The sequence below is a fragment of the Cyanistes caeruleus genome, chromosome 6 (genome assembly GCF_971803275.1).
Source record: "Cyanistes caeruleus chromosome 6, bCyaCae1.hap1.1, whole genome shotgun sequence".
In the NCBI taxonomy this organism is placed as follows: Eukaryota; Metazoa; Chordata; class Aves; order Passeriformes; family Paridae; genus Cyanistes; species Cyanistes caeruleus.
In genome coordinates this window covers 13,419,414-13,436,151 of record NC_141706.1, presented here as the reverse complement: position 1 = coordinate 13,436,151, position 16,738 = coordinate 13,419,414, and the positions used below count along the sequence as shown (strand labels likewise).

General features: G+C 43.5%; 1 protein-coding gene across 1 annotated transcript; it reads left to right on the top strand.

Annotated features, from left to right (window-relative positions):
* The first annotated feature begins 498 nt into the window (after positions 1-498).
* LOC147652457 (uncharacterized) lies at positions 499-1,628 on the top strand. Its single transcript, XM_086892592.1, has 2 exons — positions 499-821; positions 1,137-1,628. Exons 1-2 carry the CDS (start codon positions 567-569, stop codon positions 1,341-1,343), a joined length of 462 nt encoding a protein of 153 aa, XP_086748718.1. The 5' UTR covers positions 499-566; the 3' UTR covers positions 1,344-1,628.
* Positions 1,629-16,738: the final 15,110 nt, after the last annotated feature.

Genomic DNA, 16,738 nt, shown 5'->3' with positions numbered 1-16,738 from the left:
GGTAAAACCTATGGGAAGTGGCCATGTGCACGCATATTCCTTCTTCCCACAGCAGGCACAATCAAATCCTCCTTTGAATGGCCTCCAAGTTGAGCAGCACTCATTGGCACAGCCTCTTCTCCCACAGACAGGCCAGCGAGCAACACGGCAGCGCCAGCCAGGTGGGCAAGGACAAGAGAGAGCAGATGCCAACAAGGCTTGGAAGCTGGGCCAAGGGAGGTTTACGCTGGCCATTGGGAAGAACTTGTGCCCAGCGTGGGCCATCAGATACTGCAATGGCCTGACAGGGGCTGCTGGAGTCATCATTGTGGCACGGGTGCAAGGCAAGCCAGGCCGCAGCACTCGGGCCCCGCTCTGCTGGCCATACTTGCCGCCATGGCTCCCAGCTTGGACTCAGCATTCTCTCAGGGCTCTCTGCAGCCAGGGCGTTCTGTGCTTCTGTGACATCACAGCCTCTGGGGACGGCACGCTGGCTGGCAACTGTCCCCAGCTGTTGCTGTGCCCCAGAGCCCAGGCACAGCTGCTCGCAGAGACGCCCAGAGCCTCGGTGCTGCTGGCGGAGCACTATGGCTGCTCACGGCTCCTCCGCGCTGCTGCAGCTTTACGTGATGCTGCTCTTGGCCCATCCCCTTGACCCTGTGAGCAAACCCGAGAGGAGAACGGGTGCCTCTCCTCTGGTTCCGGAGGATTTTGACCTGGAGGAGAAGGACTCTGCGCTCCTCTGGTGGGCGTCCAGGACACTCCTGCTCATTGACGTGCTCCTCATAGGAATGGCCATGGGATGGGCCCTTGGAAGAAGATTTCAGAGACGCTGGGGAGAGGTGAGGCAGGGGGTGGGGGGTCAGGGGCAGGTGGGATGGGGCAGACCTTGAGGGCCTCTTGGGCACCCTTTGGCCAATGCCCTGCGGCAGAAGGGGCCTGAGCTCCTGGCTGGGGAATGTGGCCCAGGGGCTGAGCCCCATGGACAGCACCAAGCAGAGGCGGCAGAGCTCTGCCTGCTGCAGCCTCTTCCCCGGGCCAGCCCAGCCCAACTGGGCCCGAGTCTCTGTCTCCCAGGCCAAAGGCAGCCCCACAGGTGCCAGCCCCGCTCTGCCTCTCTGCCTCTTCCATGGGGATCCCTGTGCTTTGCCTTGCAGCGGAATCTCCAGAGCCCTTCGGGCCGTGCGGGGCCCCGCCGCCATCGAAGACTCGGCTGTCCCACCAAGTTGATGCAGCTGCTCAGGCAAAACCGTGACCTGATGCGGCTGCACCTTCGCTACAGCTCTCAGCCGAGGAGGCCAACCACCAAGATGGCGGCAAAAGAGGGCAGTGACAGGAGACTCCGCACCTCCCCACAGCTCTGACCTCCAGCGTCGCGCTCCAGCTACAGAACCTTACGGGGAACGGGTGACCAGTGCCCAGCCCAGGCACTGCGATGTTCCCCACCTTACAAGTTAGCCACACCCCTGTTGTTGTTCGATTCCCCACCACGTTTCCCCCAAGAAGTTGACCTTTCCCTTAGTGTTCAGTTCTAAACAGTTGAAGCATTGAAGTTTCTTAGCCTTAAGATTCTTACCCCATAGTCTTCTAGTAACGTTGGATTGTAGATTTTAGAAGTAGTCAAGTGAATAAAGTTCACGTTTTCTACACGTTGCTGTGTCATTTTCTTGAGGTTGCACCTGAGACCTGGGGACTCCTTGAGAGATGGCTTTGCATGGCAGCTACGGACTGCCTGCAATGGAGAGCCCCAGTGCCCCAGCAAGCTTTGCAAGAGCACGGAGGGCAGCGGGAAAGAAGAAGGTGGCCAATATTCACCTGCCTCCACCTTCCAAGGAAGCTTGCAGTCAAACCCTGTCTGCCCTTTAGGGGGGACCCTAAAGGCCCTGGCAGGCATCACCATGGCCCCAGGACGGGGGGCTTGCAGCACTCTGGGGCACCAGGAAAGGAGCAGGATCATCCCTGGAAAGCTGTCTGGAGACAAATCCAGAGACGTCTCCCCTGGCATCCAGGCAAGGGCTGAATTCAGGCAGGCAATTAGATCCACAGGCTGCCTGGGCTATGGCACCAATCAGTCCTGCTTCATAGATTTTGGGGGGCGGGGTTATACATATATATATATATATATATATATATACACGCATATATGTATATATGTATCTACATCTGTATTTAGTTCTTTGTATTTATCCTGTTGACCCTCAAATAGGATTAGATTTCATTTTCCTACAAAACAAAACATCCGTTTTTTGATTTTTAGGAATCAACCATCTGTGCTCCCACTTTAAATCACTTCTCTCAAACTCATTCTGCATCTTGCTCCTTTCCAGCACCATCAAATACCTCTGTTAAAATACAGAGCATCAGTGGAAGGACGACAATCTTGTTACTTGCTGAAGAAAGTTAACTTGGATGACATACCTGCTTTTAAAAATCCAAGAGGAACAAAACCTACACATCAGCTTTAGAATTTCAAAAGCTGCTTCCTCAACTCTTCCACACCACTTTACTCTTTGGGGACATTCAGCAGCAATACCAAACAAGCACAGAAAAGAAATGGAAGAAGAAATGCAGATAGTCAGCAGCAGACCACCTACCAAAATACATTTTAAATGCAGCTCCAAGTTCTCCAAGAGCAAGTTTGAAGTGTAAATGGAGACACTCACACAAAATTACTACCAGGTGGTACTTTTGGCATTTCCTTGGGCTTTCCTCTTCATTTTTTTTTTATCTCTCACCTAAGGCAAGAGAAAAAACCCCAAACAAACACAACCTTTCAGGCAGAGAAAAGATGTGGTTGCTCTTGAAGAAAGCATTTCATTCTGCCTGGAGAAGAAGCTGCTGGGAAAAACATTAGCTTTTAGCAAAATGGCACTGTGCTGTTGCACTTGTTCTAGCACTGGGAGAAAGAACAGGCCCGTCTGTAAGGCTCCTGCAGCTCACCCTGGCTGAGTGTCATTGACCACTGAGCACTGCAGGCATCACTGGCAACAACGATGGTGGAAAATGGGGAGGGAGCAGGATAAATAAATGTTTGCCATTGCCTTAGCCAAAAAAACCCCAGACATCAAAAGCAACCCACCCTCAAAACAAAGCTATGAAAATAGTTTGCCTCTGAATTTAAAGAACTTCAATTAACTCTATGATGTCTGCTTTTGGTTCAGCATTCATCAATCTGAATTTGAATATGCACAGGGTAATGAAAGGTAACTGAAGCTTAAAAATCATGTCTATTGACTTGTGCATAGCCTATACTGAAGCACATTAAAAAGCAGCGTTTTGCTTGAAATCTGCACGGTATTAACTTCATTCAGTCTTACACTCACTAGGTAATTAAATACATGAAGAAATAGATTTTTTTTTTTTTTATTAAGAATGCATTATTAATTAGGAAGGCATGGCTTTAGTAGAGTCTGCTGATACCAACATTACTCAGCTAAGTTCAAAGTATGAACACAAGAACTTGATGACAGAAGCAATGTTCATCAGAGCCTCAACAAGAAAGTTGCAGTTCCAAGTTTTTCAGATGTCCTACACTTGCTAAGGCATCTCCAGAAAGAGGAGTCAACTGAAAATAGCACAGGAAATTTGAAACCCATTTCTCTTTTTGTCTTTTTTTCCTGAACTTTCTTGTGGGCAACAGAAAACTCCTAATATGTGGAATGCAATGTAGTTTTTATGCCAGAGTCATGAGTCATCCCCTCAGTTCCAACCTGATCCAATGCTCACTTGAATCTTGGAAAGGCTCAAATCAGCAAGATGAAATTTCAATTGTATTCATGAAAGGAGCTCTTTACTCTCCATTCCCCTCCCTCCCCCAAATACATCAGCACCTAGTGAGAAAGGCTCAATTTGAAAAATAATTATTACACAATTAAACTTGGACATAGCTAGTTTGCTACAAGTTCCAGCAGACAGACAAATGAGAGCAGAATCAGAGGTTATCAACCTCAATAGAAATTCCAGCTCATGCTTTCCCCAAAAGCCTCATTTAATTTATCCAGGATTAAAAAATAAAAGAGAAATGAAAAAAACCACATAAAAGCATTTCACATAGTATATAGTGAAATGCTATCGTTTCCACCTGAAATATTCATCATCATTATTATGTTTTTCCATAGTAAATTACAAAGTCTCCTGCACCCATCTTCCCAATATCTCATTCTAAGTGCTTGCTACTTTAATCCCTTAGGAAGCAAAAGGAGCCTCAGGTGTCTCTGGATCAACAGAAACTAAACAACACAGCTTGACAAAGTATATTAAATTGTCAATCAACTCAATAAAGGTTTTCCACTCCAGAGATAGCTATCACCAGCTGATGAATTTGGCTAGGGCAGGTTTAGTGAAGAAAAACTAGGTCTTTATTACCAAATCAGTTAGGAGTTGTTCTACCGTACTGCCCATAGGATGGGAGTATAAACACCATATTCTTCACAGCCTCATCCACAAAGAATTCCACCTTCAAATTAAGGCTGCTTTGGAGTTGGACCAAACCAATGAAAACTCACTCATCAAACACAGTGATGGCAGCATGCTCAGTCTTTGCAATACAAAACTGGCAACTAACAGCACATTCCTGATCACATCTCCAAGGCTGAGTGTACAGAACTGCAGTGGTGGCCAGGCCCTCGCTGACTGCCAAACCTCCAGCCATCATCCCTTCCTCTCACAGCGACAGGGCAGAAAATAACAACAGCAGAAACTAGATTTTTAGCTTAAGCTAAAACCACAAAGGTCATTGATGAAACAGACTGGAGTGCTTTAGAAACTAGCACGCAGACTTAGCTGAAAACAAATCTTATTGATCACCAATTACAATGAATACTTAATTCTATCATTCTGCATTATTATTAGACAGTCAGAGACAGCCAAGCTGACCTCAAGCATGCTGAAGCATCGGGGCCAGGCAGTGCACATCTTCCCAGGAGCTGATTTACCCATCGTTCTCAAGTGAATTCACCTGCACACAGCCCCACCGTACAACTGCTAGGCTGCAAAATAAAAAAATAGCTCTGCTTAAGAGTCAAACCCCAGGACATAGACCATATGAAAGGAAGAATGAAACCTGCAGCATTTGGTTGACCTTCAATGCCCTGAGAAGATGACAAATTCCCCAAGATGAACAAGTGCCCAAAATACAAAGCAAAGGACTGACTTTTAGGGATCAAATGTTAAATAGGCCTGTGAAATTGGAGTTGTTAGGTTGCACATGAAAGAAGGGAAAAAAGAAAAAACCACCCCAACCCTCAACTGCAATTTTACATCCCTCTTGGAAAATTTGCTTTAATAAGAGAGAGGAATGGATACAATCTTCCCCTCACCTGGAGATTTTAATCAATTCAAGCCATTTCAAATCTGGCAAGAAAGCCCTACCACAGTCCCCATCAAACAACATTGCCTTTCATTTTTGCTTCTCATGACTACTTCAGAGCAGTCTAAATAACAGCAAAGAAGGAAATTCAAGTGCAATTCAAACACTAAGCTCTGGAATCCCACATTGCCTTCAAACACCTGCATGAAACACTAACTTCATGCTCTATGCTCCCTGCTTTCTTCTAGTTTACTGCACAGTGCATTATTTACATAAAACAGAATTTCTTCTGTGGGAAAGGCTTGCATGGTACTTCAAAGCCTGAATAAATCAGGGACTGCAGCTTGAACTAACAAAAAAATCATCCAAAAAATTCCTTTCAATATCTGCATTGTATTACCTTATCATGCTACCTGTCTAGCTGAGTTATTCAGGTATCCACACCAGAAATGACAGACAATGTCTCTCTATGATGATGTGATGTTACTTCAAATGAAAAAAAACAATAAATAAAAATCACAGATTAATTTCCCATACAAATGATGACTCACTACTCCCAAATCCTTCCTTATAGCAGGATGCTCACTTCAGTCTGGAAGTCTTCATGTTGCAGCCTGCAGGAATCAGCTTATTTCCTGTCAAGGGCTGGAAAGCCTTACAGGAACTGGTTTTGGTTGAAGAACTTCTCCAAGGTGCTTACCTGTGGGACTTATCCAGGTAAGGGATGTTAGCTCCCTCTTCTTTGAGGTTCAGTGTCCAACCACTCCTACTGCTGGTAAGAAGAACAGAAGAAACATCTGCCCATAGCAAGGACTGCACTGGTGGGCAAAGTCCAAATTCCATCCTTCAGGGAAAAAGAAACAAAGACTGAGGAATTCATGTCTGTTCAAAATTTCATCCTTGACTACTGAAAGCATTGGAAGCACATGTGTATGTTTAAAAATGGAATTGTCCTCATTTAAGAATAAAAATAATTTCATCCCATCACCATTTTTCTTGGTCCAATCCTGAACTGCAGATCCAAACAGCTGAGAAAGCATGGAATAGTCTGCTGGACAGCATTAAAATGAGCAACTCCTGTATCTTCCTAAGATAAGAACACAAATCACAAAGAAAGGCACTCTGAGAAAAAATTTCTTAGAGGAAGACCTCAATTATTTTCCAGCAAGGCAGGTAATATGCATTTGGCTATTTGTTAGAAAAAAAAACAAAAAACAAACCTGTTTTTATACAAGATTTTACTCATATATTAACTATCACATATTTTGCAAAACAAAAAGAGACCACAGCAAAGTAAAATCCCAATTTTTTCCTATATTTAAGCTGTGATAGTATGTCTGAAATGGGAATCCAGAGCCTCACCAGATTAATATCACCACTTGGACCAGAGAATTTGCCATATCCACTTCTTCTGGTTTCGTTCAGTTGGAGCTTCTGTTTGCACAGTGATGATGGCTCTTGAACATTCTGGGATTTAAAGTAGTCCCTGAAGAGATGGCTGACAAAAATATGATGTTACTTTCAAGATGCTTTTTAATTATTTCTACCCTCATCCAGAACCTGCAAACATCTGATCTCCTTCACTATGCTCCAAGCTCATTAAAACTGGAACGCTAAATAAGAATATTCAAAATATTTTGTTTTGCATTGCTAAAGGCACCACTGCAGGTACTTGACTCATCCTTCAGACTGTAAATAAATAAATGAAGTCTAGGACAGGTCAAATAAAGACACTATGTTTTCTGTGTTTTGTTGGGGTTGGTTTTAGAAGACTTAGGAGATTTGAAACAGATCTTTTATTAAGGAATTGTTCCTAAGGGACTTGACTTACAGAAATTAATTTATACTTGGCAGTGCATTTGATTGATTGCAGTTCCTTTTTTTCAAATACAAACCAGCATTTTCACTACCAGGTGTGGTGGTTGGAAATGTTGGGACTGTAGAACACTGCAAGGCTAATTTCTCCTCCAGTCCCCATCATTTTTATGTAGCTCAGCATTTTCTCATCCTTACTGAGATCTGCTGCAAATTTAAAATACCCTAACAGGGCTGAGAGAGTATTGCAACAGTGTTTATCTAGTGTATCATTACAGTTCTTGTTACCCTAATTCCACAGTTCTGAGCAACAACTCTCATTTTATGGGCAGGTAATTGAGCTCTATGATACATGAATTGATTTGCAGGGGAAATACATTAAAACCTGGCTGGAAAAGAAAATTATTCAGGATCTTCACTCTGATTGCCTTTTACAGCTACCACTCTAGGACCACTGAAAGAGCTTACTTTAGCTCATGTCAATGAAGCTACAATTCAGTGTTTGTCCAAAAAATGTTCACATTCTAAAATGAAGGTTACTGTGGTTTCCCGAGTTATAAAGGCAGAATTAAAGATTACTGCAGATTCTTAGATCAGGACCACTTCCCAGCTCAAGAACTATTTAGTGGGAAGAGCCAAGGCAAAAGGCAGCATTCAAGCAAGTGTTGCTGATCAAGTGAGTTATGGGTTCTACATGAAAATGTTAGCAAGGGTGATCCAGTCAGATCTCATGTCTGCCTGTGGTTCAGCACTGCAGCTGCTAACACCCAGAGCACCAGATCCAATCACTCCTGAGGAGCAGGTTTGTTCAAGCAGGCACTGTTGTTTCAGGACCAGTGAAAGACAGGACAGAGACAAAATTGATAGTACTCCCTCAGTGCAAACAGAACTTGCCCTGCGACAAATTTGCTCCTCTCTGGCCCTACTTTTAACATCCCTGCTCTCAAATTCCTATTTTTAGCAGCTTCTCATAAAAGGCATTCTTACTCAGAGAAGTGAATGTTAGAAGTGTTCATTTGAATGAAGCAAACAATTAAGCAACATCTTCCCTAAAGTGATTTTGTAAAAGTTATGGTTTAGTTTTCTTCCTAATTGCTTGGAAAAATCGGATTGGCGCAGGAAATGGGAAGGGTTGGCTAAAAGGAGTCAGCTGATGGGAAGCAGCCAGTAACTCCTGCTGCTGCTGACCTGCTGCAACTCCCAGGTAAGAGGACAAGTGCCTCATTTGTAATCAAGTCTATATAAAACACAAAAGAGGCAGAAGGACAAACCTGGTTCATAAAGGCAGCAGTCTGTGACCAAAAGCAGCAGAGTCAGCAGCCAGTGTTTCACTCCTGATGAGAGCCCGCTTGCAAAAGTTCCACTTGAGTACCTGCTGCAGAGCAGAGGCTGTTCTTCATTGATGTGTCAAACCATGACAGCCATACTTCTGTTGCTATTCAAAGAACAGGGATAAACTCCGGGGTTTGTTAGGTTTTAAATAGTTTCCAATTTCAGGCCTAATAGAAGGCAAAATGGAAAATATCACATGTAATAGGACTTAAAAATAGAAATATGGAAGAACACAATGTTATACTCATGTTACCTATTACTTTTTTCAGCTGAGCAAAGTCTTCACAAACACTATAAATACATATCTTTTTCCCCCAATGAAAATAATAATAAAAAAATCTGTCTTGTAACCTGAAAGAAAAGAGATAAAACCAAAGCAAACCTGATTCTTGTAAACAGAAAATGTTGCTTAAAAATTGAGTTTGGGGAGCATAAATATTTAATTGCCTTGAGCATGTCTTAGGAATTCACATTTACTCAAAATAGTGTCAAGAGCAAACAAAACTGCAAAACAATCTCTTTTAGTAGGAAATACCTTGTGAGAATCAAGTGTTTTCTTATCATCTTTCACTGTTTCACTTGATGTCTGAATCTTCTAACTCCAACTCCTAGAACAGCATCAGTGGGGGAGAGAGACAATGAACACTCCTTCTGTTATTTGACTGACTGCAAGGTTTTGACATGTAGAGTATTAATAAAAATAATTTATTCTCACAGGGTTTTGTCAGAATAACAAGCTGGTAGCTTTAAATATGGTTAAGAAAATTTTATGTATGTTAGGAAAAAACAAACAAAAAGAAACATTTGCAGTAGTAGGACAAAACCATCATAAAAAAGGTATATAGCAGATATACATATTTATATTCATATATATATATCTCCAATTTCCCAAAGCATTGCTCTAAGAATTAGACAAAACTGGCTACAAAATTCAGATTTTTTAGGTTATTTATTGACTGTAAAGTGAATCCTGACTGACAATAAATATCACTGGGGAACATTAATTATTAAATATACATTGTCCAATCTTTAACAAATCAACTTTAGTAAGAACAGTTTTAAATCTAAAAATAAAAACAATTTCCAAGACACTTATTTTAAGTAATTGCACTAAGAAATAGTAAGACCTTATATATAGTTAAATGACTAGCAGCCAACTCACATCATCATAGTAAGAATAATATATATGTACTGCAATTTTAAGTGTTATGACTTCAAGAACTTGTAGTAATAACCAAGCATTACTTGCTAAATAACACAAAATTTGTCTGATTAAGTCTGTTTAAAAGAATATGCAATGGGAATAACTAAGAGCTGAAATTAATGGTGTTAGCTTGTAAAGACAGAAATTTACTTCTTACAAGTAGGAAAACATGCAATATATTCCTATACTTAACACATGTTCGTAGTACAGACATTCCTGTTAATAAATTTCAGGTTAAAATTGACAAATGTGACATGTTCTACTATATGGAATTTCTTCAAGTGACTGTTGTTCCATCGGACAACACAAACTAAAAAATGTCCTGCCTCTCAGAAATATTATTCTGTTTCTACTCTTTACTTTATTTTTTTATTTTTTTTTTTCACTTTTAGAAAAACACAGATTTTTTTTTTTTTTAGTATTAGAAAAATATAGGACAAAAACAAGGCTTAAGTTTTAGATAGGGAAGAGAGAATAAGGAGATGCTTTATAAGCTGAAATATTTTTCTCTTAAAGCTATGGAGATGGACAACCATGTTCTGAAAAAAACTCCTTTAATTCATGACAGAGTATATTGGGAAGCATGGAGTGTTCAAAGTGTGGATTTTGAGTAAAAAGTAGAGTAATTGTGATACAGTGAGGCGCTGGAACAGAGTGGAGTGAAGATTTGAGGCCTTGAGGGCAATGAGAAAACTGTTTTCCTGCGAAGCTCACAGAGACAGATGAAGAGGACTCATGGCCCATACACACCTCAGAGTGATGTGAAATGGGAGGAGTGAACTCATGGCAGATTTCCGGGCAGCTGGCATCAAACAAATAGAAAACTATAACAGAAATATTTTTCTTGTGAGAAACTCCATAGATTAGCAGAAGAAGATTTCTGTTTCTATACAAACACTGATAAAGAGACTCTAGCAGGAATTGGGACTGTTTTAAACACCAAAGTTCCAAAGTCTTTTGTCTCTATCTTGTCATGTGAACAAGGGAATGCTGGGTAGTGCGGGATAAAAGGGTTTTCTGAAAGTTTATTCTGGTGTTCTTATTCTTGTAGTTTTGTGAATAAACTTTCTTTATTCCTTTTAAGTTTTAAGCCTGTTTTGCTCTTGCTCTAATCCATATCTCACAGCAAGAAATAAGTAAGTTTTCTAGTATTTTTTCAGTTACTGCTTTAAAACCACGACAACTGTGTTTTCACCATCACGTCAGATCAGCTCTTGGACTCACAGCTCACCACAGACCTCGAAACAGGAGGCAAAGATCTGCACCACTTGGCCTTTCAGAACTTCTCACCCATCTATGACCTTTCTGGGGCCAGCTTCACAAAATGAGGGGGAAGCCATTCCAAAGAACACGACCAAGGAAATCACACAGCACTCGGGATTTGTTCCAGGCATCAAATTTTTAATGGATGATGTGAAGTAACACCGAAGCAATTCCTGTCCACAGAAAAAAAGATTTCAAATGGTTTTGTCTCAAGGACAATCACTGGAGGTTGAAAGTTTCTGGGGCTGAAAGTTACATGAGGTCCTCAACACTGAGCAATCAATATCCCCACAGTCTAAACTGTGAAATTACTACCTGGGCAAGGAGAACATTTTCAGGATTTGCAACTCATCTCAAAGCCTCAGTAGAACTCAACCAGCAGAATTCCCCTGAGATGGCACTGTGCTCTGGAAGCCCTCAAATACTCACTAAAACAGACTTGACTTTCACTAGGACAGCTGCTCATGAAAATCTGGGGTAAAACCTATGGGAAGTGGCCATGTGCACGCATATTCCTTCTTCCCACAGCAGGCACAATCAAATCCTCCTTTGAATGGCCTCCAAGTTGAGCAGCACTCATTGGCACAGCCTCTTCTCCCACAGACAGGCCAGCGAGCAACACGGTAGCGCCAGCCAGGTGGGCAAGGACAAGAGAGAGCAGATGCCAACAAGGCTTGGAAGCTGGGCCAAGGGAGGTTTACGCTGGCCATTGGGAAGAACTTGTGCCCAGCGTGGGCCATCAGATACTGCAATGGCCTGACAGGGGCTGCTGGAGTCATCATTGTGGCACGGGTGCAAGGCAAGCCAGGCCGCAGCGCTCGGGCCCCGCTCTGCTGGCCATGCTTGCCGCCATGGCTCCCAGCTTGGACTCAACATTCTCTCAGGGCTCTCTGCAGCCAGGGCGTTCTGTGCTTCTGTGACATCACAGCCTCTGGGGACGGCACGCTGGCTGGCAACTGTCCCCAGCTGTTGCTGCGCCCCAGTGCCCAGGCACAGCTGCTCGCAGAGAGACGCCCAGAGCCTCGGTGCTGCTGGCAGAGCACTATGGCTGCTCACGGCTCCTCCGCGCTGCTGCAGCTTTACGTGCTGCTGCTCTTGGCCCATCCCCTCGACCCTGTGAGCAAACCTGAGCGCAGCACGGATGCCTCTCCTCTGCTTCTGGAGGATTGTCATCTGGACGAGTCGGACCCTGAGCGCATCCGGTGGGCGGCCAGGACATTCCTGCTCATCGACCTGCTCATCATAGGAATGGCCATGGGATGGTCGCTCGGAAAAAGAATTCAGAGACGCTGGCGAGAGGTGAGGAGGGGGGTGGGGGGTCAGGCAGGCGGGATGGGGCAGACCTTGAGGGCCTCTTGGGCACCCTTTGGCCAATGCCCTGCGGCAGAAGGGGCCTGAGCTCCTGGCTGGGGAATGCGGCCCAGGGGCTGAGCTCCATGGACAGCACCAAGCAGAGGCGGCAGAGCTCTGCCTGCTGCAGCCTCTTCCCCGGGCCAGCCCAGCCCAACTGGGCCCGAGTCTCTGTCTCCCAGGCCAAAGGCAGCCCCACAGGTGCCGGCCCCGCTCTGCCCCTCTGCCTCTTCCATGGGGATCCCTGTGCTTTGCCTTGCAGCGGAATCTCCAGAGCCCTTCGGGCCGTGCGGGGCCCCGCCGCCATCGAAGACAGGGCTGTCCCACGGAGCTGATGCAGCTGCTGATGGACAACCGCGACCTGATGCGGCTGCTCCTTCGCGACAGCCCTCAACCAACCACCAAGATGGCGGCAAAAGAGGGCAGTGACAGGAGACTCCGCACCTCCCCACAGCTCTGACCTCCAGCGTCGCGCTCCAGCTACAGAACCTTACGGGGAACGGGTGACCAGTGCCCAGCCCAGGCACTGCGACGTTCCCCACCTTACAAGTTAGCCACACCCCTGTTGTTGTTCGATTCCCCACCACGTTTCCCCCAAGAAGTTGACCTTTCCCTTAGTGTTCAGTTCTAAACAGTTGAAGCATTGAAGTTTCTTAGCCTTAAGATTCTTACCCCATAGTCTTCTAGTAACGTTGGATTGTAGATTTTAGAAGTAGTCAAGTGAATAAAGTTCACGTTTTCTACACGTTGCTGTGTCATTTTCTTGAGGTTGCACCTGAGACCTGGGGACTCCTTGAGAGATGGCTTTGCATGGCAGCTCCAGACTGCCTGCAATGGAGAGCCCCAGTGCCCCAGCAGGCTTTGCAAGAGCACGGAGGGCAGCGGGAAAGAAGAAGGTGGCCAATATTCACCTGCCTCCACCTTCCAAGGAAGCTTGCAGTCAAACCCTGTCTGCCCTTTAGGGGGGACCCTAAAGGCCCCGGCAGGCATCACCATGGCCCCAGGACGGGGGGCTTGCAGCACTCTGGGGCACCAGGAAAGGAGCAGGATCATCCCTGGAAAGCTGTCTGGAGACAAATCCAGAGACGTCTCCCCTGGCATCCAGGCAAGGGCTGAATACAGGCAGGCAATTAGATCCACAGGCTGCCTGGGCTATGGCACCAATCAGTCCTGCTTCATAGATTTCGGGGGGCGGGGTTATACATATATATATATATATATATACGCATATATGTATATATGTATCTACATCTGTATTTAGTTCTTTGTATTTATCCTGTTGACCCTCAAATAGGATTAGATTTCATTTTCCTACAAAACAAAACATCCGTTTTTTGATTTTTAGGAATCAACCATCTGTGCTCCCACTTTAAATCACTTCTCTCAAACTCATTCTGCATCTTGCTCCTTTCCAGCACCATCAAATACCTCTGTTAAAATACAGAGCATCAGTGGAAGGACGACAATCTTGTTACTTGCTGAAGAAAGTTAACTTGGATGACATACCTGCTTTTAAAAATCCAAGAGGAACAAAACCTACACATCAGCTTTAGAATTTCAAAAGCTGCTTCCTCAACTCTTCCACACCACTTTACTCTTTGGGGACATTCAGCAGCAATACCAAACAAGCACAGAAAAGAAATGGAAGAAGAAATGCAGATAGTCAACAGCTGACCACCTACCAAAATACATTTTAAATGCAGCTCCAAGTTCTCCAAGAGCAAGTTTGAAGTGTAAATGGAGACACTCACACAAAATTACTACCACTTGGTACTTTTGGCATTTCCTTGGGCTTTCCTCTTCATTTTTTTTTTATCTCTCACCTAAAGCAAGAGAAAAAAACCCAAACAAACACAACCTTTCAGGCAGAGAAAAGATGTGGTTGCTCTTGAAGAAAGCATTTCATTCTGCCTGGAGAAGAACCTGTTGGGAAAAATATTAGCTTTTAGCAAAATGGCACTGTGCTGTTGCACTTGTTCTAGCACTGGGAGAAAGAACAGGCCCGTCTGTAAGGCTCCTGCAGCTCACCCTGGCTGAGGGTCATTGACCACTGAGCACTGCAGGCATCACTGGCAACAACGATGGTGGAAAATGGGGAGGGAGCAGGATAAATAAATGTTTGCCATTGCCTTAGCCAAAAAAACCCCAGACATCAAAAGCAACCCACCCTCAAAACAAAGCTATGAAAATAGTTTGCCTCTGAATTTAAAGAACTTCAATTAACTCTATGATGTCTGCTTTTGGTTCAGCATTCATCAATCTGAATTTGAATATGCACAGGGTAATGAAAGGTAACTGAGGCTTAAAAATCATGTCTATTGACTTGTGCATAGCCTATACTGAAGCACATTAAAAAGCAGCGTTTTGTTTGAAATCTGCATGGTATTAACTTCATTCAGTCTTACACTCACTAGGTAATTAAATACATGAAGAAATAGATTTATTTTTTTTTTTATTAAGAATGCATTATTAATTAGGAAGGCATGGCTTTAGCAGAGTCTGCTGATACCAACATTACTCAGCTAAGTTCAAAGTATGAACACAAGAACTTGATGACAGAAGCAATGTTCATCAGAGCCTCAACAAGAAAGTTGCAGTTCCAAGTTTTTCAGATGTCCTACACTTGCTAAGGCACCTCCAGAAAGAGGAGTCAACTGAAAATAGCACAGGAAATTTGAAACCCATTTCTATATTTTTCTTTTTTTTCCTGAACTTTCTTGTGGGCAACAGAAAACTCCCAATATGTGGAATGCAATGTAGTTTTTATGCCAGAGTCATGAGTCATCCCCTCAGTTCCAACCTGATCCAATGCTCACTTGAATCTTGGAAAGGCTCAAATCAGCAAGATGAAATTAAAATTGTATTCATGAAAAGAGCTCTTTACTCTCCATTCCCCTCCCTCCCCCAAATACATCAGCACCAAGTGAGAAAGGCTCGATTTGAAAGATAATTATTACACAATTAAACTTGGACATAGCTAGTTTGCTACAAGTTCCAGCAGACAGACAAACAAGAGCAGAATCAGAGGTTATCAACCTCAATAGAAATTCCAGCTCATGCTTTCCCCAAAAGCCTCATTTAATTTATCCAGGATTAAAAAATAAAAGAGAAATGAAAAAAAATCACATAAAAGCATTTCACATAGTATATAGTGAAATACTATCATTTCCACCTGAAATATTCATCATCATTATTATGTTTTTCCATAGTAAATTACAAAGTCTCCTGCACCCATCTTCCCAATATCTCATTCTAAGTGCTTGCTACTTTAATCCCTTAGGAAGCAAAAGGAGCCTCAGGTGTCTCTGGATCAACAGAAACTAAACAACACAGCTTGACAAAGTATATTAAATTGTCAATCAACTCAATAAAGAACTCCCACTCCAGAGATAGCTATCACCAGCTGATGAATTTGGCTAGGGCAGGTTTAGTGAAGAAAAACTAGGTCTTTATTACCAAATCAGTTAGGAGTTGTTCTACCGTACTGCCCGTAGGATGGGAGTATAAACACCATATTCTTCACAGCCTCATCCACAAAGAATTCCACCTTCAATTTAAGGCTGCTTTGGAGTTGGACCAAACCAATGAAAACTCACTCATCAAACACAGTGATGGCAGCATGCTCAGTCTTTGCAATACAAAACTGGCAACTAACAGCACATTCCTGATCACATCTCCAAGGCTGAGTGTACAGAACTGCAGTGGTGGCCAGGCCCTCGCTGACTGCCAAACCTCCAGCCATCATCCCTTCCTCTCACAGCGACAGGGCAGAAAATAACAACAGCAGAAACTAGATTTTTAGCTTAAGCTAAAACCACAAAGGTCATTGATGAAACAGACTGGAGTGCTTTAGAAACTAGCACGCAGACTTAGCTGAAAACAAATCTTATTGATCACCAATTACAATGAATACTTAATTCTGTTATTCTGCATTATTATTAGACAGTCAGAGACAGCCAAGCTGACCTCAAGCATGCTGAAGCATCGGGGCCAGGCAGTGCACATCTTCCCAGGAGCTGATTTACCCATCGTTCTCAAGTCAATTCACCTGCACACAGCCCCACCGTACAACTGCTAGGCTGCAAAATAAAAAAATAGCTCTGCTTAAGAGTCAAACCCCAGGACATAGACCATATGAAAGGAAGAATGAAACCTGCAGCATTTGGTTGACCTTCAATGCCCTGAGAAGATGACAAATTCCCCAAGATGAACAAGTGCCCAAAATACAAAGCAAAGGACTGACTTTTAGGGATCAAATGTTAAATAGGCCTGTGAAATTGGAGTTGTTAGGTTGCACATGAAAGAAGGGAAAAAAGAAAAAACCACCCCAACCCTCAACTGCAATTTTACATCCCTCTTGGAAAATTTGCTTTAATAAGAGAGAGGAATGGATACAATCTTCCCCTCACCTGGAGATTTTAATCAATTCAAGCCATTTCAAATCTGGCAAGAAAGCCCTACCACAGTCCCCATCAAACAACATTGCC